Source organism: Erythrolamprus reginae, chromosome 2, assembly GCF_031021105.1.
Source record: "Erythrolamprus reginae isolate rEryReg1 chromosome 2, rEryReg1.hap1, whole genome shotgun sequence".
Lineage (NCBI taxonomy): Eukaryota > Metazoa > Chordata > Lepidosauria > Squamata > Dipsadidae > Erythrolamprus > Erythrolamprus reginae.
The window spans coordinates 25,936,742-25,959,640 of record NC_091951.1 but is presented as its reverse complement, the minus strand read 5'-3'; the positions used below and the strand labels follow the sequence as shown (position 1 = coordinate 25,959,640).

At 43.5% G+C, this 22,899-nt stretch overlaps 2 protein-coding genes across 3 annotated transcripts; both read right to left on the bottom strand.

Moving 5' to 3' along the window:
• Positions 1-4,489: 4,489 nt before the first annotated feature.
• Positions 4,490-14,235, bottom strand: LOC139160052 (zinc finger protein 84-like). 2 transcript variants are annotated; one of them, XM_070737578.1, is made up of 2 exons: positions 14,142-14,235; positions 4,490-8,651 (listed from the first exon to the last, which is right to left on the bottom strand). In XM_070737578.1, exon 2 carries the CDS (start codon positions 7,836-7,838, stop codon positions 6,288-6,290), a length of 1,551 nt encoding a protein of 516 aa, XP_070593679.1. In that variant the 5' UTR covers positions 7,839-8,651; positions 14,142-14,235; the 3' UTR covers positions 4,490-6,287. The 2 variants fall into 2 exon arrangements, with proteins under 2 accessions (XP_070593679.1, XP_070593680.1); XM_070737579.1 differs by lacking the exon at positions 14,142-14,235 and adding an exon at positions 13,955-14,123 and having other exon boundaries at positions 6,222-8,651.
• Positions 14,236-17,545: 3,310 nt separating this feature from the next.
• Positions 17,546-21,200, bottom strand: LOC139159266 (zinc finger protein 79-like). Its single transcript, XM_070736600.1, has 2 exons — positions 21,018-21,200; positions 17,546-17,764 (listed from the first exon to the last, which is right to left on the bottom strand). The coding sequence occupies exons 1-2, from the start codon at positions 21,198-21,200 to the stop codon at positions 17,546-17,548; spliced, it is 402 nt and encodes a 133-aa protein (XP_070592701.1).
• Between the last annotated feature and the right edge of the window lie 1,699 nt (positions 21,201-22,899).

Genomic DNA, 22,899 nt, shown 5'->3' with positions numbered 1-22,899 from the left:
CTTGAGGAGGTGTCAGATCTATCTCTGCCTTATCAAAGCCATGTTCCCTTCCTGAGTACATTTCGTGGTTAGCATAGAGGAAACACAAGTGTGAAGGCAAAAAAGTTTTGCCCTGTTGTCGGCCATAGGACCCAGGGGAAGAGCCTTCTCTGTGGCGGCCCTGACCCTTTGGAACCAACTCCCCCCAGATATCAGAGTTGCCCCCACCCTGCTAGCCTTTCGTAAGCTCCTTAAAACCCACCTCTGTCGTCAGGCATGGGGGAATTGACATGTTCCTTCCCCCTAGGCTTTAAAATTTATGCATGGTACGCTAGTGTGTATGATTGGTTTTTAACTTGTGGTGTTTTTTAAATTAATTTAAATATTGGATTTGTCTTACATTGTATTGCTATTGCTGTGAGCCGCCCCGAGTCCGCGGAGAGGGGCGGCATACAAATCTGATTAAACTTAAACTTAAACTAAGCTGAGCAGTGAGCAATTGCTCACTTAAAAATCATCATCAACTCAGAGTTTTTCAAACCTGCCCAGAATCCAAGAGGGAAAGAGTGAGAAGGAAGGAGAGAGAGAGGAAGAGAGAGAAACAGATAGAAAAAAGAGAGGAAGGAAAAGAGAAAGAAAAAGAATGGGAGTAAGGAAGAGAGAAAGAAAATCAAAATCTAGTTTGAAACTAGCTCAACTATTTAAGTGGCATTTTGATATTGATAGAGTTGCCCTATTATGAGCTCACTGTTATAGACACACAGTACAGTATTTTATTTTGAAATTCTCTGAGGCAAAACAGGGTGGGTTATTTATTTATTTGTTTGTTTGTTTATTCATTTATTATTTCTGTGCTGCCCAGTCCCGAAGGGACTGCCGCTCAGACACTATACTTTTCGCCCCCCCCCAAAAAAATAGAGGGAACACTGTTGTTGGCACTTAGAAAATGTCAAGTTTATAGCAGATATATGTAGGACAAAGGTCATATATCAAAAAGAGCATAATCCTGGCAAGAATTGCAGTATGAAATGAAAATACAGATATCAAGGCATAGCCCAGCTTCCACATTTCCCCCTCTTGGAACGCCAACCGAAATAAAGTTTATTCGGATGGGGTTTCAACCATGTTACTGGAAGGGGGTTGAAGGTGTTGGAGGGTCTGGGGCTGGAGCGGCAGGAGAACTTCATATATTGGGTCCTCATTATCGGGGTCCTGAGTTCCCCTTCCACATTTCTGCCCCTGCGGTTGTTAAGCAGTTGCAGGTGCCACAGAGCCAAAATCTTCTCGGAGGACTTTTTGTCCACCACCAGCGAAACAGTGCTATGAAAAAGTTTCATAAAAAGAGGAAGCACACAGGGGACAATAACACAGCCAGCCACCAGAAAAACAACACAAGCCACAATATATTCAATACCGGGAAAAGAAGGAAGACGGCAAGGGCATGGAAGAGGTCCAAACCTTTCCAAGTCTGCACTGGAACATGTGCAATCTTGACCATGCGATCGGCGATTTCCTTAATGACCTCCCCACTATTATCAATCTTGATGCAGCAATTAGACAAATTAAACTTTCCACACACACACCCTTCCTTGGCCAAAAGATAGTCCAAAGCCAGCCTGTTTTGCATGATAGACGTGCATGACCTAACACTCTCCGAGGCCAAGTGGGCAAGACCACAGACCATCTCGTGGGTGACAATTTCCACCACTGCCTGAAGGCGGATGAGATAGTTAAGCATATAAATGGGGGTGTGGTAAACAAAGGTACCATCCTCGGCCCAGGTGGCCGGACCATAAACCTTTATGATACGCTCGGGGGGCCATTCATCATCCTTCCAGTTCCCGATCTTAAGGTCGCTAATGAGGGATCTTTTAAAGCGGACATTGCCAATTTCATCATATACAGGCACCCCAAGAACCTGCCTTTGTTTCAGGGGGAGCAAGAAGAAACCAGGGCGAATGACACCCAGGACACAAGAGCCACACCAGTTGAGAAGCAGTTGGGCATAAGCATATTTTCCACAAATCCAGTACATGCCATCTGGAGCAAGCCAAAGCAATTTGGTGTTTTGGGGGTCCAAAATATAAGGCTTCAGGAGGCTAACGTTTTGCAATGCCCGGGCCATGGTGGTTGGCTGCAGACCCTTGCCAGACCACCAGGCTGCATTGTTCCACGTGGACAGGCAACACAGGTTTCCAACGTGGGCACAGCCAGCAGTGTGGTTACGGGTATAACAGACATTGCCCACCAAGTTAGAAGACAGAGCCCAGTTCCCCTCCTTCCCTGCAGTGGCTGTCAGATTTACCGGCCAGCTCCATGTCATGGACAACGGTGTAATTCAACTCAAGTGCTTCCCAAGGCCATTTCTCACCCATGGTAGTTCCCCCACAGACAAAACAGTTCTTAACCTGAAGGGTGCGCGCTACATCTTGTGCAAGTTGTACAAAAGTATTGGTAACAGCAGAAGGGACTGCCCATGTATTCAGTTTATCCATTTCCTGATAGTAGGACCAAAAGAGGCTCTTTTTCCGTACTACTGTCCAGATCTGGCCCGTGATTTCCAAGGACAGAATCAGAGAGGGGTCATATCCCTGGCCATCTATTTGCATTCCAAAAAGTATAGGAGCTTGTGGGACCACAACCGGAGTGAAAGAGAGAGTGACAGGGTTACACTGGCCACTTTTGTAGTTTGGGAAAACCTCCCCACGAGTTAGGGAGAACTTCATCCCACCCGTAGTGCCAGGGGTCCATGTAGCAAATGTAACGCAAGACCAATAGGGGCAGTAGTTGTGGTTAATGACACGGCGGTCACCCCATTGGGAACCATGGCAAACATATCCATGCTGGAAGGAATAAGAGCGTTCCCAACTCAGGCTGCCACACCCGCCTTGGGGGTGGGCATTACGGTTAATATAATAGCAGGCATCAAAGGTAAAATTTACAGGGAGATTGAGTGAGATGACATCTAATAGTACTCCCGGTCTTACACTGATAGAATTTGCGACCATCATGCCAACAAGGGGGTAGTCCAACCTCAGAACAGTCAGGGGGTCTGAGGGTGGTCCGGGCAAATTGCTGGAGGAGGGTGTGATAACGGGCAAACCTGTCAGCGGTGGCTTCATTAGGGTCTATTTGGAGAACATGGGATCCTAGTCCCCCACCCAAAGCTGCGGGTAGGGGAGCGGTGGTTCCCTCAAGCGGAGGCGGGTTTCAAGAAGGGCCACCCCCCCAGTCCCTGCGGTGGAGGAGTCCTGTAGGGATGATTGTGTCTGGCCATAGGGCAAAAGGACATATGGCGGGGGCTGGGACACCTCCTCTGGGCAACTGGACAATGCAGGGGGTTGGCTGGGTCCTCTGACCCTTTTGGTGTGGGAGATGGAACAATGTGCACATCTCTGGGCTGTCAGGGAGGGGATGATTTACCTCCCCCTCTCCTAGGGGTCCTTCTCCTGAGCGTGGCCCCTGAAGGAATGGGGACCACGGCCAGGACTTTACATTGTTTGGTCCTACATTTGGTGACCCATGGGGGTGGATTTCGAGCTAGTTTCAACCAAACATCAATGTATGGCTCTTGGTCAGGATGACCCAAGGCAGGATCAAATACAAGTCTATGAACAATATAGTGGGAATATTGAAGGTTCCTATATCGGGCCATCCTAAGTTAAAAGAGGGCCATTCTGATGTACAAAGGTCATTTTATACCATACTCTTGTGTTTGATTATTATAAACCTGGTTGAAATGTTTCATTACACACTCAAGGGGGGTCTTGGGCACACTTGGTTTACCTCCCATCTTCCACCTGGGGCACCAGACAGAAAAGGGGAGGGAGTATACAAGGGAGGTAAGGGGTCCTTCCCTTGAGACACAAAATGATTTTTATTCACTGCACACAATCTCTACCGGCCCAAGGTCCTGGAGCTCACAGCCGCCTGTGGGAACCGCGGTAGGCAATCACACACACAGCTTTTTCTCTCAAAAGCACGGGCCTCCCACCTTATGAGCCACTTAATGAAGAACGAGCCAAAACGAGGGTGATCAGTCCTCGCCTCTGTCCCTCTACATAGGGAGAGATAGACTCCTACCAGTCTCTAAAAAGTGCCTATAACTGAGGACTTGCCTGAGGACTTGCCTTTTATCTTGGCGACTCGGTTACTCTTCCAGGCCGGCGAACAGATGTCCTGGTCTCTTGTTTCCTCTCAGGAGTGGTTCTTGGATCGCAAACCGTCAGCGTGGCTGCCCCGGTGTCAACAGGAAGGTCCTCGGAGAAAGATTTCCGATGGCGCCTGGACTGTTCCTCTTTCACACCTGGGGCAGACGCCACTGAGGTGGGCGTCCAGAGGGATCCAAAGTCCCGTCTGGTCCCTTCGTGGTCGCCAGAAAATGTAGCAGAACAAGAACGACTTGTTGCCAATAAGGGAGCAGAGACCACGAGAAGATTGAGATTGCCAGGTTTATTTGGTGCATGCGTCAGGTTCAGAAGATATAAAAGCAATGTCTGAACAACGTGGATTGCTTTTCAGGGCTCTTTATACATTTCCAAAGGAGTACAAAAAACACACAGTATCAGCCAATCAGATACTAGTTGTCAACGTTTCCTTATACAGAAAGTAAAGAAAGAGTTTTACTATGTAGAAGGTGCAGAATGTACAACAAGAAGGAACCTGCGGTTAGTATGTGGGTTCCTGCAGAAGCTATGTGCCTTGAGAGGAGGTGTCAGATCTATCTCTGCCCTATCAAAGCCATGTTCCCTTCCTGAGTACATTTCGTGGTTAGCATAGAGGAAACACAAGTGTGAAGACAAAAAGTTTTGCCCTGTTGTCGGCACTTAGAAAATGTCAAGTTTATAGCAGATATATGTAGGACAAAGGTCATATATCAAAAAGAGCATAATCCTGGCAAGAATTGCAGTATAAAATGAAAATGCAGATATCAAAGCATAGCCCATCTTCCACATTCTCACAGTCAGGTCTTCCTAAGGGTTTCCCTCCTATGTGACACCACTAGAGTCTCAACAGGCTGGAATTAGGACTAAAACCTTTCCCACAATAGAGGATATTTAAGGGTTTCTGTCTTGTGTGAGTCCTTTGATATTTCAAATGGCTGGAACTATCACTAAAACCTTTCCCACACGACATTCAAAGAGTTTCTCTCCTGTATGAGTCCTCTTGTGTTTCACCAGGCTGGAATTATCACTAAAACGTTTCCCACAATCAGGATATTCAAACGGTTTCTCTCCTGTGTGAGTCCGCTTGTGTTGTCCCAGGTTGGAACTATTACTAAAACCTTTCTCACACTCAAGACATTTAAAGGGTTTCTCTCCTGTGTGAGTCCTCTGGTGTTGCACCAGGCTGGAATTCTGACTAAAACTTTTCCCACAGTCAGGACATTCAAAGGGTTTCTCTCCTGTGTGAGTCCTCTTGTGTTTCACCAGGCTGGAATTCTCACTAAAACCTTTCCCACAGTCAGGACATTCAAAGGGTTTTTCTCCTGTGTGAGTCCTCTTGTGTTTCACCAGGCTGGAATTCTCACTAAAATGTTTCCCACAATCAGGACATTCAAAGGGTTTCTCTCCTGTGTGAGTCCGCTTGTGTTGTCCCAGGTTGGAACTATTACTAAAACCTTTCTCACACTCAAGACATTTAAAGGGTTTCTCTCCTGTGTGAGTCCTCTGGTGTTGCACCAGGCTGGAATTCTCACTAAAACTTTTCCCACAGTCAGGACATTCAAAGGGTTTCTCTCCTGTGTGAGTCCTCTTGTGTTTCACCAGGTTGGAATTCTCACTAAAACTTTTCCCACAGTCAGGACATTCAAAGGGTTTCTCTCCTGTGTGAGTCCTCTTGTGTTTCACCAGGCTGGAATTATCACTAAAACCTTTCCCACAGTCAGGACATTCAAAGGGTTTCTCTCCTGTGTGTCCTCTTGTGTTTCACCAGGCTGGAATTATCACTAAAACTTTTCCCACAGTCAGGACATTCAAAGGGTTTCTCTCCCGTGTGAGTCTTCTTGTGTTTCACCAGGCTGGAATTATCACTAAAACCTTTCCCACAGTCAGGACATTCAAAGGGTTTCTCTCCTGTGTGTCCTCTTGTGTTTCACCAGGCTGGAATTATCACTAAAACCTTTCCCACAGTCAGGACATTCAAAGGGTTTTTCTCCTGTGTGAGTCCTCTTGTGTTTCACCAGGCTGGAATTCTCACTAAAACTTTTCCCACAGTCAGGACATTCAAAGAGTTTCTCTCCTGTCTGAGTCCTCTTGTGTTTCACCAGGCTGGAATTATCACTAAAACCTTTCCCACAGTCAGGACATTCAAAGGGTTTCTCTCCTGTGTATCCTCTTGTGTTTCACCAGGCTGGAATTATAACTAAAACCTTTCCCACAGTCAGGACATTCAAAGGGTTTCTCTCCTGTGTGAGTCCTCTTGTGTTTCACCAGACTGGAATTCTCACTAAAACTTTTCCCACAGTCAGGACATTCAAAGAGTTTCTCTCCTGTGTGAGTCCTCTTGTGTTTCACCAGGCTGGAATTATCACTAAAACCTTTCCCACAGTCAGGACATTCAAAGGGTTTTTCTCCTGTGTGAGTCCTCTGGTGTATCACCAGGCTGGAATTGTGACTAAAACATTTCCCACAGTCAGGACATTCGAAGGGTTTCTCTCCTGTGTGAGTCCTCTGGTGTATCACCAGGCTGGAATTATGACTAAAACTTTTCCCACAGTCAGGACATTCAAAGGGTTTTTCTCCTGTGTGAGTCTTCTGGTGTTTTACCAGGTTGGCACTCTGACTAAAGCTTTTCCCACATTCAAGACATTCAAAGGGTTTCTCTCCTGTGTGAGTCCTCTTGTGATTGACCAGGCTGGAACGGTCACTAAAACCTTTCTCACAGTAAGGACATTCAAAGGGTTTCTCTCCTGTGTGAGTCCACTTGTGTTTCACCAGGCTGGAATTGTGACTAAAACATTTCCCACAGTCAGGACATTCGAAGGGTTTCTCTCCTGTGTGAGTCCTCTGGTGTATCACCAGGCTGGAATTGTGACTAAAACATTTCCCACAGTCAGGACATTCGAAGGGTTTCTCTCCTGTGTGAGTCCTCTTGTGTTGCACCAGGATGGAATTATGACTAAAACTTTTCCCACAGTCAGGACATTCAAAGGGTTTTTCTCCTGTGTGAGACCTTTTGTGTTGCACCAGGTTGGAATTATCACTAAAACATTTCCCACAGTCAGGACATTCAAACGGTTTCTCTCCTGTGTGAGTCCTCTGGTGTCTCACCAGGTCGGAATTCTGACCATAACAATTCCCACAATCAGGACATTCAAAGGGTTTCTCTCCTGTGTGAGTCCTCTGGTGTACAACCAGGCTGGAACTCTGACTAAAACCTTTCCCACAGACAGGACATTCAAAGGGTTTCTCTCCTGTGTGAGTCCTCTGGTGTTCAAGCAAGTATGAATTATGACTAAAACTTTTCCCACAGTCAGGACATTCAAAGGGTTTCTCTCCTGTGTGAGTCCTCTTGTGTTTCAGCAGGCTGGAACTCTGACTAAAACTTTTCCCACAGACAGGACATTCAAAGGGTTTCTCTCCTGTGTGAGTCCTCTTGTGTTTCAGCAGGCTGGAACTATCACTAAAACTTTTCCCACAGTCAGGACATTCAAAGGGTTTCTCTCCTGTGTGAGTCCTCTGGTGTGTCACCAGCCTGGAATTATAACTAAAACGTTTCCCACATTTAGGACATTCAAAGGGTTTCTCTCCTCTGTGAGTCCTCTGGTGTCTCACCAGTTTGAAACTCTGACTGAAATCTTTCCCACAGTCAGAACATTGAAAGAATTTCTCTCCTTTGTGAATACTCTGATGTTTCATGACTGAAATTGTGGCAGAATATTTTACAGCACATTCAAATGTTTTCTCTTCTTTGCGACTCTTCCTTGCTTCACCAGACAGGAATTTTCTCTTTGAAACCTTTCTCACAGACCTGACCTAAGAATTTCTAATGAAACATTTACACAATTTGCACTGTCATATGTTTTCTCCCTCATGTGTGTCTTCTGGTGTACCAACATGTTCCCACGCTCACTAAAGGACTTAGCACATTGGGAGCACTTTTGTGGCTTCCCTCTTGTGTGGTTGCTTCCATGAATCACAAGGCAGTTTTTGCTACATTGAGATAGTGTGTATGGCTTTTCTCCTGTCTAGCTCCTCGTTTCATAAACAGCTCTGATTTGAAATCTCTTCTTTTTGGACAATAGGCAAATTTATGTCACTTTTCCACAGCTGAGGCCACCAGAAATATGGACAATGCCTTGTTTAGTGGTGCTTTCATTCAAGCCGTTTTACTCCTCACAGGGAGAGGGCTGCATTCCTGTCTGCTCTATGTGACTTTACTATTGGCCTTTTCCTCCCCACTGACTTCCAGATATTTCCCTTTTTTGCTGATTGAAAAATAATCTCCTTTGGCTTTTCAAGTAACCTTCAGTTCTTCATAATGCTTATTTGAGCTTGAAATCTTTCTTGATTTTCTCTCTTGTCTAACAGCTGCTGGAGGAGCAGGAGGAGAATTGTATGGTTTTCTGAAAGAAATGGAAATATTTTGACTTTTCGCTTGATCTTCTTCCCTTTTCAATGTTGGTTCTTATTTACAATTGTCCAGAGTGCTCTTATTGCCATCCTCTTTGTCTGCAAGATACAAAGAAAAGTAGAACTTTGTTTATAAAGTTGTTAGAGATGATGTGAAAAATAATAATAATAATTAATAATAACAATTTATTAGACTTGTATGCCACCCCTCTCCGAAGACTCGGAGCGACTCACAACAAATAATACAGAATTACAAATCTAATATGAAAAACAATAATAAAAAGCCCATTATGAAACAGTGATACAATCCAAACAAACCAAACATGAAATGGAACAGCTAGGGGTATGTCAGTTTCCCCAAGCCTGGCGACATAGGTGGGTTTTTAGAAGTTTGCAAAAGGCAAGGATGGTGGGGGCAGACCTAATCTCTGGGGGGAGTTGATCACAGAGAAGGCTCTTCCCCTGGGTCCCGCCAGATGGCATTGTTTGGTCGACGGAACCCGGAGAAGGCCAACTCTGTGGGATCTAATTGGTCGCTGGGATTTGTGCGGCAGAAGGCGGTCCCGAAGGTATTCTGGTCTGATGCAATGTAGGGCTTTATAGGTCATAACCAACACCCAACTCCATTACAGTCCCAGACTTCAGAAAAGCGGACTTTAAAAAGCTCAGAGCGAACCTGAAAAATAAACCCTGGAAGGAACTTCAAAAGAGTAAATCCACACAGGAAGCCTGGGAAGCCCTAAAAAACACTATCATTGAGGCCCAAAACAATTCAATCCCCATGAAAAACAAAAATGAAACCAGCATGGCTAAACAAGGACCTCATAGACAACGTAAAAAGAAAAAAAAAGCCAAATACAATAAATGGAAAGAAGGACTCATAGCCAAGGTGGATAATCAACTAAACATGAGCCAACAATGTGCAGCAGCAGCCAAAAAAGCCAATACAATCCCAAGCTGCATCAACAGGGGAATACACTCCAAGACCAGGAAAGTCTTAATACCACTCTATTACGCCCTGGTCAGACCACACCTGGAGTACTGTGTTCAGTTCTGGTCACCACACTTCAAAAAAGACATTGAAACTCTGGAGAAGGTGCAGAAAAGAGCAACCAAAATGATCAGGGGTCTAGAAACCAAGACTTACGAAGAGAGACTGCAGGAACTGTGCATGGATAGCCTAGAGAAAAGGAGGGCCAGAGCAGACATGATAGCAGTCTACAGGTATACGAGGGGATGTCACAGAGAGGAGGGGTTCACTTTATTCTCCAGGGCACCGGAGACCCGGACAAGGAACAACGGCTGGAAGCTGACCAAGGAGAGATTCAACCTGGAAATAAGGAAGAACTTCCTGACGGTCAGAACGATCAATCAGTGGAACAAGCTACCAGTGGACGTTGTGAACTCCAATACTCTGGACATTTTAAAGAGGAAAGTGGACTGCCATTTGGCTAGGATGCTATAGGGTTTCACATAAAGAGCTGATTAGTGAAGATTGGACTTAATCCCAGGATAGTTCAGTAGATTTGCAGCTAGCTGAAGCGTAGACATCAGAGAGTTGTTGTCAATGGCGAGTATTCTGAGCAGAGACACGTTACAAGCGGTGTGCCACTAGGGTCTGTTCTGGGTCCTATTCTTTTTAATATGTTTGTGAGTGACATAGGGGAAGATTGGTAGGGAAGGTTTGCCTATTTGCCGATGACTCTAAAGTGTGCAATAGGGTTGATATTCCTAGAGGCGTCTATAATATGGCATATGATTTAGCTTTACTAGACAAATGGTCAAACCAATGGAAACTGCAGTTTAATGTTTCCAAATGTAAAATAATGCACTTGGGGAAAAGGAATCCTCAATCTGAGTATTGTATTGGCAGTTCTGTCTTAGCAAAAACTTCAGAAGAGAAGGATTTAGGGGTAGTGATTTCTGACAGTCTCAAAATGGGTGAAGAGTGCGGTCAGGCAGTAGGAAAAGCAAGTAGAATGCTTGGCTGCATAGCTAGAGGTATAACAAGAAGGAAGGGGGAGATTGTGATTCCACTATATAGAGCGCTGGTGAGACCACATTTGGAATACTGTGTTCAGTTCTGGAGAACTCATCTACAAAAAGACATTGACAAAATTGAACGGGTCCAAAGACGAGCTACAAGAATGGTGGAAGGTCTTTAGCATAAAACTTATCAGGAAAGACTTAATGAACTCAATCTGTATAGTCTGGAAGACAGAAAGAAAAGGGGGGACATGATAGAAACATTTAAATATGTTAACAGGTTAAATAAGGTCCAGGAGGGAAGTGTTTTTAATACGAAAGTGAACACAATAACAAGGGGACACAATCTGAGGTTAGTTGGGGGAAAGATCAAAAGCAACATGAGAAAATATTATTTTACTGAAAGCGTAGTAGATCGTTGGAACAAATTTCCAGCAGACGTGGTTGGTAAATCCACAGTAACTGAATTTAAACATGCCTGGGATAAACATATATCCATCCTAAATTAAAATACAGGAAATATTTATTTATTTATTTATTTATTTATTAGATTTGTATGCCGCCTCTCTCCGTAGATAAATAGTATAAGGGTAGACTAGATGGACCATGAGGTCTTTTCTGCTGTCAATCTTCTATGTTTCTATGACACCAAACTGGCAGGAATAGCCAACACTGCAGAAGATGGGTGCAAAATGGGACTACCTTTGAAGAGTGTTTGCAAACTTCAACTTGCCCAAAATGCAGCCGTGCGAGCAGTCTGGGCTTTCCAAGAAAGGCCCACATCTCACTATCACTCCACGGACTGCACTGGCTACCAATCTGTTTCCGGACACAATTCAAAGTCTTAGTTATGACCTATAAAACCCTGCATGGCATAGGACTATACTATCTCCGAGACCGCCTTCTGCCGCACAAATCCCAGCAACCGTTGAGGTCCCATAGAGTTGATCTCCTTAGGGTCCCGTCGACAAAACAATGTCAGCTGGCGGGACCTAGGAGAAGAGCCTTCTCTGTGGGGGCCCTGGCGCTCTGGAATCAGCTCCCTCCAGAGATTCGCACTGCCCCCATCCTCCTCACCTTCCAGAAGAACTCATCTCTGCCGCCAGGCCTGGGGTTCCTTAGATCTTCCCCCCAGACCAATGAATGCCTTAGTCTGATTGTCGAATGAATGATATTGATGGTTCTTCTTTTTTAATTAGAATTTTAAAGACTATTTTATAATGTATTAATTGGATTGCTATTATTGATTCATGTTTTCTGTACATGTTGTGACCCGCCCCGAGTCCTCAGAGATGTGCGCTATCTAATAAAATTAAATTCAATATTGAAAAATGTAAGGTTCTACATTGAGGCAAGAAAAAAAATTGCACAGGTACAGTATACGTGGTACATTGCTCAACAGTAGTAACTCTGAGAGGGATCCTGGAGTCCTAGAGGACAGCCAATTAAATATGAGCCAGCAGTGTACAGCAGCTGTCAAAAAAGCCAACACAGTTCTAGGCTGCATCAACAGAAAGATAGAATCAAGATCATGTGAAGTGTTAATACCACTTTATAAGGCCTTAATAAAGCCACACTGCGACCAATCCTGAATACTGCATTCAGTTTTGATTGCCAAGATGCAAAAGGATATTGAGACTCTAGAAAAAGTGCAACAGAAGAGCAACAAAGATGATTAGGGGACTGGAGTCTAAAACATATGAAGAACGGTTGCAGGGATAGGGCATGGCTAGTTAAATGAAAAGAAGGACCAGGGGAGACATGATAACAGTGTTCCAGTATCTCAAGAGTTGCCACAAAGAAGAAGGAGTCAACCTATTCTCCAAAGCACCTGAGGGTAGAACAAGAAGCAATGGGAGGAATATAAACAAAGAGAGAAGTAACTTCGAACTAAGGAGAAATATCCCGACAGTCAGAATGTTTGAACGGTAGAACAGCTTGCCTCCAGAAGTTGTGAATGCCCCAACATTGGAAGTTTTAAAGCAGATGTTGGATAACCATATGTCTGAAGTAGTGTAGGTTTTCCTGCCTAAGCAAGGGGTTGGACTAGAAGACCTCCAAGGTCCCTTCCAACTCTGTGTTATTATTAAGATCCTGCATAAGATAACCAAGCAACAGATCTGCAAACATCTAGAACCAAGCAAAGTTAGAACCAGAAGCCAACATGGGTTTGTTGAAAAAAGATCATGTCAAATAAAACTTATTTCCTTCTTTGAAAAAGTGTCTAAATTAGTAGACTAGAAAAATGCTGTGAACACAGTATACTGGCATTACAGAAAAGCATTTGATAAAGTGGAGAACAATCTACTACAGTACTTGGTAAATGAAGAAAATGTGGTATGGATATGATCACCATCCAATGGATTTGTAACTGGCTGACAAACCACATTCAACCATTAGTCAATGGAACTACAATTATATGGAGACTCTATTTTATTCTCAGTATTCTTCAATATTTTCATAAACAATTTCAGTAAATGACTAGAATGGGAACTCATCTCATTTGGAATTATATTCCACCCAACTCCCAGAGGATAATTTGGAGACAACACTAAGCTGGCAGGAATAACCAACACCCCAAAAGACAGACTCAAGATACAGAAGAATCTTGATAGATTTGAACACTGGACCCTATGTAACAAAATGAAATTCAGTGGAGAAAATAAAAGAGGTTGTACACTTAGTCACAAAAAAGCAAATGGCAATGTACAGAATAGGTACATCCTGACTCAATAGCAGTAACTGTGACATGGATCTTGAAGTCCTACCATTGTGAGCAATCAACTTTTAAAAAGCCAACAGTGTGATGCAGTGGCCACAAAAGCTAATGCAATCCTAGGCTGCCTTAACACAGGGCTAGAATGAAGATCATGTGAAGTGTTAGTAACAATTTATAATGCTTTGGTAAGATCACACTTGGATTATTGCAACTAGTTTTGATTCCCATATTTTTTAAACAGGTGTTGAGACTCTATAAAGAGTGCAGAGAAGAGCAGTAGGGGGCTTGAGGTTAAAACATATAAAGAAATGTTGCAGGAATTAAGTATGTCTAGTCTAGTCTAGTAAAAGGAAGCATTAAGGGTGACATGATAGCAGTATTGCAATAGTTGAAGGGTCAAAAACGGGGTCAACTTATTTTGCAATGCACCAGAAGGCAAGACAAGAAGCAGTGGGTGGAAATTAATCCGGGAGAGAAGTAGACCAGAACTAAGGAGAATTTTTCTTGATGCTGAGAACAATTAATCAATTGTCTGAAATGGTATTGGGTCTCCTGCAGGGCGTCGGAATAGAAGACCCGCAAGGTCCCTTCCATCTCTCTCACAAACCCCCAGTGATGGAGCACCTACAACCTCTGCAGGGAAGCCATTCCCAAAGAATCAACCTTAACTTGAAAGAGACTTTTTCAATCTTCCCACCTGCAGAAAATTGCAGCCACCAGTTTCATAGCGTGCAGCACCAGCGGGCTTAAATTTGAGCAGGAAGGGAACCAGTAGCAGAAGCTGACATGCTTCATCCCAATTGCTTCTCTGCTTCCAGGCCGTGGAGGAAAAACAAACAGCCTGACTTGCTCCCGGACTTTCCTTCCACCTGCCCTCAACTCACCTTCCAGCTGCTGCTTCGATCCTCGGGAGAGCACAAAAGCCGCTCTACAGGCCCTCTTTCTCCCATGAGTCTTCCGGAAGAGGAAGCTCTGCGTTTTTTCTCTCCTCGGATCTTTTCTAGCAATTCAGTACTCGATGGTTTTAACTCCTCACCTTTTTGACACAGATGCTGCCTTTCTGACTGCCATCTCCTGACAGCAGGAAGAAAAACACTCTTGCCCCGTCTCTATCTAAGGCGTTTGCAAGATGTTCTCACTGTATAAATTCTATCAAATCGTTTTGCACTTCTGGCAACTGACCTTTGCAAGTGAGCCTAGTGTAAAGTGACCAGAAAATTTTCTTTCTTTTATTCTCTCTCTCTTCCTCCCTCCCTTTGTCTCTCCCTCCCTCCTTCTCTCTGTTCCTTCATCTTTCTTTCTCTCTCTTTCACTCTCTCTCCCTCCTACCTTCCCCCCTCTTTCTCTCTTCCTCCCTTCCTTTCTATTTATCTTTGTCTCTCTCTCTCTCTTTCTTATTCTTCCTTCCTTCCTCTTTTCTCTCTTCCTCCCTCCTTTTCTCTCTATTTCTATCCCCTCGCTCTTTAATAACATAGAAACACAGAAGTCTGAGGGCAGAAAAAGACCTCATGGTCCATCTAGTCTGCCCTTATACTATTTTCTGTATTTTATCTTAGGATGGATATATGTTTATCCCAGGCATGTTTAAATTCAGTTACTGTGGATTTACCAACCACGTCTGCTGGAAGTTTGTTCCAAGGATCTACTACTCTTTCAGTAAAATAATATTTTCTCATGTTGCTTTTGATTTCCCCCCCAACTAACCTCAGATTGTGTCCCCTTGTTATTGTGTTCACTTTCTTATTAAAAACACTTCCCTCCTGGACCTTATTTACCCCTTTAACATATTTAAATGTTTCGATCATGTCCCCCCTTTTCCTTCTGTCCTCCAGACTATACAGATTGAGATCATTAAGTCTTTCCTGATACGTTTTATGCTTAAGACCTTCCACCATTCTTGTAGCCCGTCTTTGGACCCCTTCATTTTTGTCAACATCTTTTTGTAGGTGGGGTCTCCAGAACTGAACACAGTATTCCAAATATGGTCTTACCAGCACTCTATATAGCGGGATCATAATCTCCCTCTTCCTGCTTGTTATACCTCTAGCTATGCAGCCAAGCATCCTACTTGCTTTCCCTCCCTCTATATTTCTCTTTCTTTCTTTCTCTCCCTCCTTCCCACTCTTTCTTCCTCACTCTTCTCCCTTCCCTGGTCATTTTCCATAAGGGCCTTCCCCCCATCATGAACTAAGCCCCCTCCGGCTCCTGGACGAGAGACGCAAAGGCAGCCTGCTCCGGCCTCCCCCTCACACACACACTTTTCCCCCTTCGGACCAGGCCCTTCAGCGGGAGGCTCCTTCCTCTCAGACGCTCCCGGCTCCCCCCCCACCTGCTCCTTCAGCAAAACGGGGGCTCTTAGGGCAGGGGGCAAACGGGGGGGGAGGGGAGGACCCCGCCTCAGGATGCCCCCAAGCGCATTCAGGGAGGTCCCGCCAGCTCCGAGGTGAGGGAAAGCAACACTGTGCTTCCCCCTCGGCGGATCCTGAGGTGCCCGGACAGACTGCGTCCTTGGGCTGGCCGCTGCCTCCAGAAGCACCGAGGCAACAGAAGCTTTGCCAATGACACCGTCTCCCCTCAGCAAGTGCGCGCCTCACCGTCCCCGCCGCGGCGCCCCTTTACCTCAGTGGGCCCTCTCGCTCTTTCTTCCTCCCCGCAGAGACCTCCTGCCAAGCTGGGTTAGGGGCGGAGATGGCGAGGCATCAGCGGAAAGCCCAGAATCCCCTCCCGCAAGCCTCTTCTCAACAGGGCTGGTTGGGAGGAAAAACAGCAGGACATTTTTCAAAGGGACCAATTATCATAAGGTGTGTGATTGTCCCGCTCATCTGGTCACTTTAGCCTAGTGAAATGTGATGCTTCTTAGCTTACCAAATTTAGTATGTTCTGAGCCCTGAATTTATCTTACTTTTTTTTTAAAATGATTTTTATTTATTGTTTATTTAAAACAAACCAACATACAAAATGCAAAATATACATGTCTACAAGACCAACATACAAAAAAAAGTGAAGGGGGGATGGAAAAACATTTTCCCCTAAATTTATTTTTTAAAGGAAGTATTTTTATTTTATTTGTCAAAACGTGTACGTGGTAACCGTTGTAAACATAAACAAAAGCAAAATAGGTATAGGTAAATTTGGACAATAGGACAGGGAGGGTAGGCACGATGGTTCGCATATGCACCCCCTTACACACCTCTAAGAAAAGGGATGAGGTTGACTATATACAGACTAAGGTTAAAGTTTTTGGCGTTGGGGAAGAAACCACACAGTCAAGTAATGCATTCTAGGCACTGATTTAGTGTTTGAGCCGTTTACATTGAGTTTGAATATATTGTGTGTTTGTGTGTTGTTGTGGTTTAGACTGAAGTATTCATTGACAGGAAGAACACTGTGGCAGACGATTTTATGAACTACATTTAGAAGTCAATCTTGAGAAGATTTTAAGAAAAACTATTGAACTTAAACCGGAAATATACCTTTGGGTAATTTACCAGATATTTTTGATAAGGATGAAACATCGGAGAGGGACGGCATACAAATTTAATAAATTACTACTACTACTACAACTATTATTATTATTATAATTACTACTATTATTACTATTATATTATTATTATTATTATTATTATTATTATTAATATATATAGTTACGGCAGCTAGGATTGTATATGCTCACAACTGGAAATTGAATAAATACCAACTGAAAGGGAAGTTTTGAGTAAAACCATGGACTGTGCAGAGATGAATAGACTGACTTGAAATTTAAAGATAAACAAGATTCTAATTATTATAAGATTTGGGGGAAGTTTTATGATAGAATAGAAAATTAAGAGATATGTATTTTAATTAGCTAATATTGTAAAAACTAAAAAAAGAGAATTGAATTTAAAATATTGGAAACCAGATGGCGAGGATAAGAAATGGCGGGAGCACTAGCGATTCAACACAAATTGTAGTTATTGTTTTTTGGTTTAAATATATAGAACTTTATTCTATAGATTATATAATGTATTAGGAAAGGTTTTTTATGTGTGTGTGTGTATATATCAAGAATCATGAGGTACAACACAATGATTATAGGGATCAAATAAGCAATGAGGAAACAATCAATATTAATAAAAACCTTAAGGATAGAAGCAACAAGTTAGTCATACAATCACTGGTGGGAGGAAACGGGTGATAGGAATGATGAGAAAAAACTAGTAGTAATAGTAGTGCAGAGTTAGTAAATACTTTGATAGTGTTGAGGGAATTATTTGTTTTACATTTTGAGGGTAGGAGTTGAAACCGTTTATGTCCAGGATATAAGGGATGCGACAATCCAACAATCAGGACATTCAAAGAGTTTATCTCCTGTATTAGACTTCTGGTGTCTCACCAGGTTGGAATTATCCCTAAAACATTTCCCACAGTCAGGACATTCAAAGGGTTTCTCTCCCGTGTGAGCCCTCTGCTTTTGCACCAGGTTAGAATTACCACTAAAACTCTTCTTGTAGCAGAACAAGAACGACTTGTTGCCAATAAGGGAGCAGAGACCACGAGAAGATTGAGATTGCCAGGTTTATTTGGTGTATGCATCAGGTTCAGAAGATATAAAAGCAATGTCTGAACAACGTGGATTGCTTTTCAGGGCTCTTTATACATTTCCAAAGGAGTACAAAAAACACACAGCATCAGCCAATCAGATACTAGTTGTCAAGGTTTCCTTATACAGAAAGTAAAGAAAGAGTTTTACTATGTAGAAGGTGCAGAACGTACAACAAGAAGGAACTTGCAGTTAGTATGTGGGTTCCTGCAGAAGCTATGTGCCTTGAGAGAAGGTGTCAGATCTATCTCTGCCCTATCAAAGCCATGTTCCCTTCCTGAGTACATTTCGTGTACATTTCGTGAGTACACTGAGTACATTAGCATAGAGGAAACACAAGTGTGAAGGCAAAAAGTTTTGCCCTGTTGTCGGCACTTAGAAAATGTCAGGTTTATAGCATTGTTCCACGTGGACAGGCAATGCAGGTTTCCAACGTGGGCACAGCCAGCAGTGTGGTTACGGGTATAACAGACATTGCCCACCAAGTTAGAAGACAGAGCCCAGTTCCCCTCCTTCCCTGCAGTGGCTGTCAGATTTACCGGCCAGCTCCATGTCATGGACAACGGTGTAATTCAACTCAAGTGCTTCCCAAGGCCATTTCTCACCCATGGTAGTTCCCCCACAGACAAAACAGTTCTTAACCTGAAGGGTGCGCGCTACATCTTGTGCAAGTTGTACAAAAGTATTGGTAACAGCAGAAGGGACTGCCCATGTATTCAGTTTATCCATTTCCTGATAGTAGGACCAAAAGAGGCTCTTTTTCCGTACTACTGTCCAGATCTGGCCCATGATTTCCAAGGACAGAATCAGAGAGGGGTCATATCCCTGGCCATCTATTTGCATTCCAAAAAGTATAGGAGCTTGTGGGACCACAACCGGAGTGAAAGAGAGAGTGACAGGGTTACACTGGCCACTTTTGTAGTTTGGGAAAACCTCCCCACGAGTTAGGGAGAACTTCATCCCACCCGTAGTGCCAGGGGTCCATGTAGCAAATGTAACGCAAGACCAATAGGGGCAGTAGTTGTGGTTAATGACACGGCGGTCACCCCATTGGGAACCATGGCAAACATATCCATGCTGGAAGGAATAAGAGCCTTCCCAACTCAGGCTGCCACACCCGCCTTGGGGGTGGGCATTACGGTTAATATAATAGCAGGCATCAAAGGTAAAATTTACAGGGAGATTGAGTGAGATGACATCTAATAGTACTCCCGGTCTTACACTGATAGAATTTGCGACCATCATGCCAACAAGGGGGTAGTCCAACCTCAGAACAGTCAGGGGGTCTGAGGGTGGTCCGGGCAAATTGCTGGAGGAGGGTGTGATAACGGGCAAACCTGTCAGCGGTGGCTTCATTAGGGTCTATTTGGAGAACAGGGGATCCTAGTCCCCCACCCAAAGCTGCGGGTAGGGGAGCGGTGGTTCCCTCAAGCGGAGGCGGGTTTCAAGAAGGGCCACCCCCCCAGTCCCTGCGGTGGAGGAGTCCTGTAGGGATGATTGTGGCTGGCCATAGGGCAAAAGGACATATGGCGGGGGCTGGGACACCTCCTCTGGGCAACTGGACAATACAGGGGGTTGGCTGGGTCCTCTGACCCTTTTGGCGTGGGAGATGGAACAATGTGCACATCTCTGGGCCGCCAGGGAGGGGATGAGTTACCTCCCCCTCTCCTAGGGGTCCTCCTGAGCGTGGCCCCTGAAGGAATGGGGACCACGGCCAGGACTTTACATTGTTTGGTCCTACATTTGGTGACCCATGGGGGTGGATTTCGAGCTAGTTTCAACCAAACATCAATGTATGGCTCTTGGTCAGGATGACCCAAGGCAGGATCAAATACAAGTCTATGAACAATATAGTGGGAATATTGAAGGTTCCTGTATCGGGCCATCCTAAGTTAAAAGAGGGCCATTCTGATGTACAAAGGTCATTTTATACCATACTCTTGTGTTTGATTATTATAAACCTGGTTGAAATGTTTCATTACACACTCAAGGGGGGTCTTGGGCACACTTGGTTTACCTCCCATCTTCCACCTGGGGCACCAGACAGAAAAGGGGAGGGAGTATACAAGGGAGGTAAGGGGTCCTTCCCTTGAGACACAAAATGATTTTTATTCACTGCACACAATCTCTACCGGCCCAAGGTCCTGGAGCTCACAGCCGCCTGTGGGAACCGCGGTAGGCAATCACACACACAGCTTTTTCTCTCAAAAGCACGGGCCTCCCACCTTATGAGCCACTTAATGAAGAACGAGCCAAAACGAGGGTGATCAGTCCTCGCCTCTGTCCCTCTACATAGGGAGAGATAGACTCCTACCAGTCTCTAAAAAGTGCCTATAACTGAGGACTTGCCTGAGGACTTGCCTTTTATCTTGGCGACTCGGTTACTCTTCCAGGCCGGCGAACAGATGTCCTGGTCTCTTGTTTCCTCTCAGGAGTGGTTCTTGGATCGCAAACCGTCAGCGCGGCTGCCCCGGTGTCAACAGGAAGGTCCTCGGAGAAAGATTTCCGATGGCGCCTGGACTGTTCCTCTTTCACACCTGGGGCAGACGCCACTGAGGTGGGCGTCCAGAGGGATCCAAAGTCCCGTCTGGTCCCTTCGTGGTCGCCAGAAAATGTAGCAGAACAAGAACGACTTGTTGCCAATAAGGGAGCAGAGACCACGAGAAGATTGAGATGGCCAGGTTTATTTGGTGCATGCGTCAGGTTCAGAAGATATAAAAGCAATGTCTGAACAACGTGGATTGCTTTTCAGGGCTCAATTTCCAAAGGAGTACAAAAAACACACAGTATCAGCCAATCAGATACTAGTTGTCAACGTTTCCTTATACAGAAAGTAAAGAAAGAGTTTTACTATGTAGAAGGTGCAGAATGTACAACAAGAAGGAACCTGCGGTTAGTATGTGGGTTCCTGCAGAAGCTATGTGCCTTGAGAGCAGGTGTCAGATCTATCTCTGCCCTATCAAAGCCATGTTCCCTTCCTGAGTACATTTCGTGGTTAGCACAGAGGAAACACAAGTGTGAAGGCAAAAAGTTTTGCCCTGTTGTCGGCACTTAGAAAATGTCAAGTTTATAGCAGATATATGTAGGACAAAGGTCATATATCAAAAAGAGCATAATCCTGGCAAGAATTGCAGTATAAAATGAAAATACAGATATCAAAGCATAGCCCAGCTCCCACATTCTCACAGTCAGGTCTTTCTAAGGGTTTCCCTCCTATGTGACACCACTGGAGTCTCAACAGGCTGGAATTATGACTAAAACCTTTCCCACAATAGAGGATATTTAAGGGTTTCTGTCTTGTGTGAGTCCTTTGATATTTCAAATGGCTGGAACTATCACTAAAACCTTTCCCACACGACATTCAAAGAGTTTCTCTCCTGTATGAGTCCTCTTGTGTTTCACCAGGCTGGAATTATCACTAAAACGTTTCCCACAATCAGGATATTCTTTTTTTTTTTTAATAAATTTTATTGATTTTATAAGTTTACAAAAAACAAACGTATAACAGTGCACAGTGCATGTGCCCATCACCAAACAACACACACACCCCATCACCCCCACCACCCCTATAGATGGATTCAAAGACTTTTGAATTATTTGTCTATCTATTGATCCTTGGCTCTATCTTGAACGCTTTTTTTTTACTAAAAGAGTGATTGTAGTTTATTTTTCGTATTTACATCACAGATTCTACTTAACATATAATCTTTTACCTTGTTCCATCGCACCATCAGCTTCTCTAGTTTATTCTCATCAAAATTATTTAATCTTATTTCCATAATTTCAAAGTGTATGTAATCCACCATGTACCAATACCAATTCTGTAGTGTCCATTTTGTAGAGTCTGTCCATCCTAATACTATCACCGCTTGAGCACTTTCCAATGCTACAGTTTTAATTTCTTTAGATTCTCCTAGTTCCCTATATTTAATTAAGATTGCTGTTTCTTTTGTAATTATCCAATTAATATTTAACATTTTATTAATTTCATTCTGGACTACCTTCCAGAATTTCTGTATTTCTATACATTCCCAGATCATGTGCATAAAGATTCCTTTTTTCTGGCATCCATGCCAGCATTTACCTTTCTCTTTCCCCTGGTAGTATGCAAGTTGTGCAGGTGTATAATACCACTTATGTAAGATTTTTCTTCTCATCTCTTTAACTCTCGTATTTTTAATCTTATATATGTTTACTATTATTTCTTCCATTTCTCTTTCTTCTATTTTTAAGTCATCCTGCCAACATCTTGTTAGACTTTTAACTACCTCTTCTTGCCTCTGCAATAGCATTCTATATATGTTACTGGCTTGTCCTTTACTTTCATTTATCTTTACCCTTATTATTTTTTCCAAGTTATTTTCTTCTCGTAAGAAGGCTTCTTTATTCTCCCTTTTATTTAAACATATACATATTGCATTAATCTGCAACCATTGCTGTTTACCGATCAGCCATTCCAATCTAGTTCTACTAACTCTTCCATCTTTCTCATATAGCTGTTCCATTCTCATTACCCCTTTACTATTTAATATTTTAATGATTCTAATTAAATTAGCCTCATCCCCTATATTCAGTGCATGCAACGTTGATAGCTTGGATAACTTTATTCCACTTGTCCTCTGCCATTTAAGCCATATTTCTAAACATGCTTTAAAAGAATCACTTAAGGTACTGATTCCAATTCTATTCCAATTTTTAAATAATAATTCTTTATTATTTATATTATTAATTTCTCTTTCTAATTCTACCCATTTCTTTTCCCCCCATAGCTGTAGCTCGATTAACCTTTCAATTTGAAATGCATTTCTATATATTACTAGAGATGGGCTTCCCCAACCTCCTTCTTTTTCTTGTGCATACTGCCAATGCTTCCTTATTCTAGATTTTTTCTCTCCTTCAATCCAAAAGTTTAGTCTATTATCCCATTCTCTTAGTTTTGCCTCAGGGAAACTGCCCGGTAAAACTTGAAACAAATACATCATCTTTGGTATTATCATCATCTTAAGGGCCCTTATCTTAGCCATTCTTCCTAAATTTTTTCCCTTCCAATTTTTGATCTG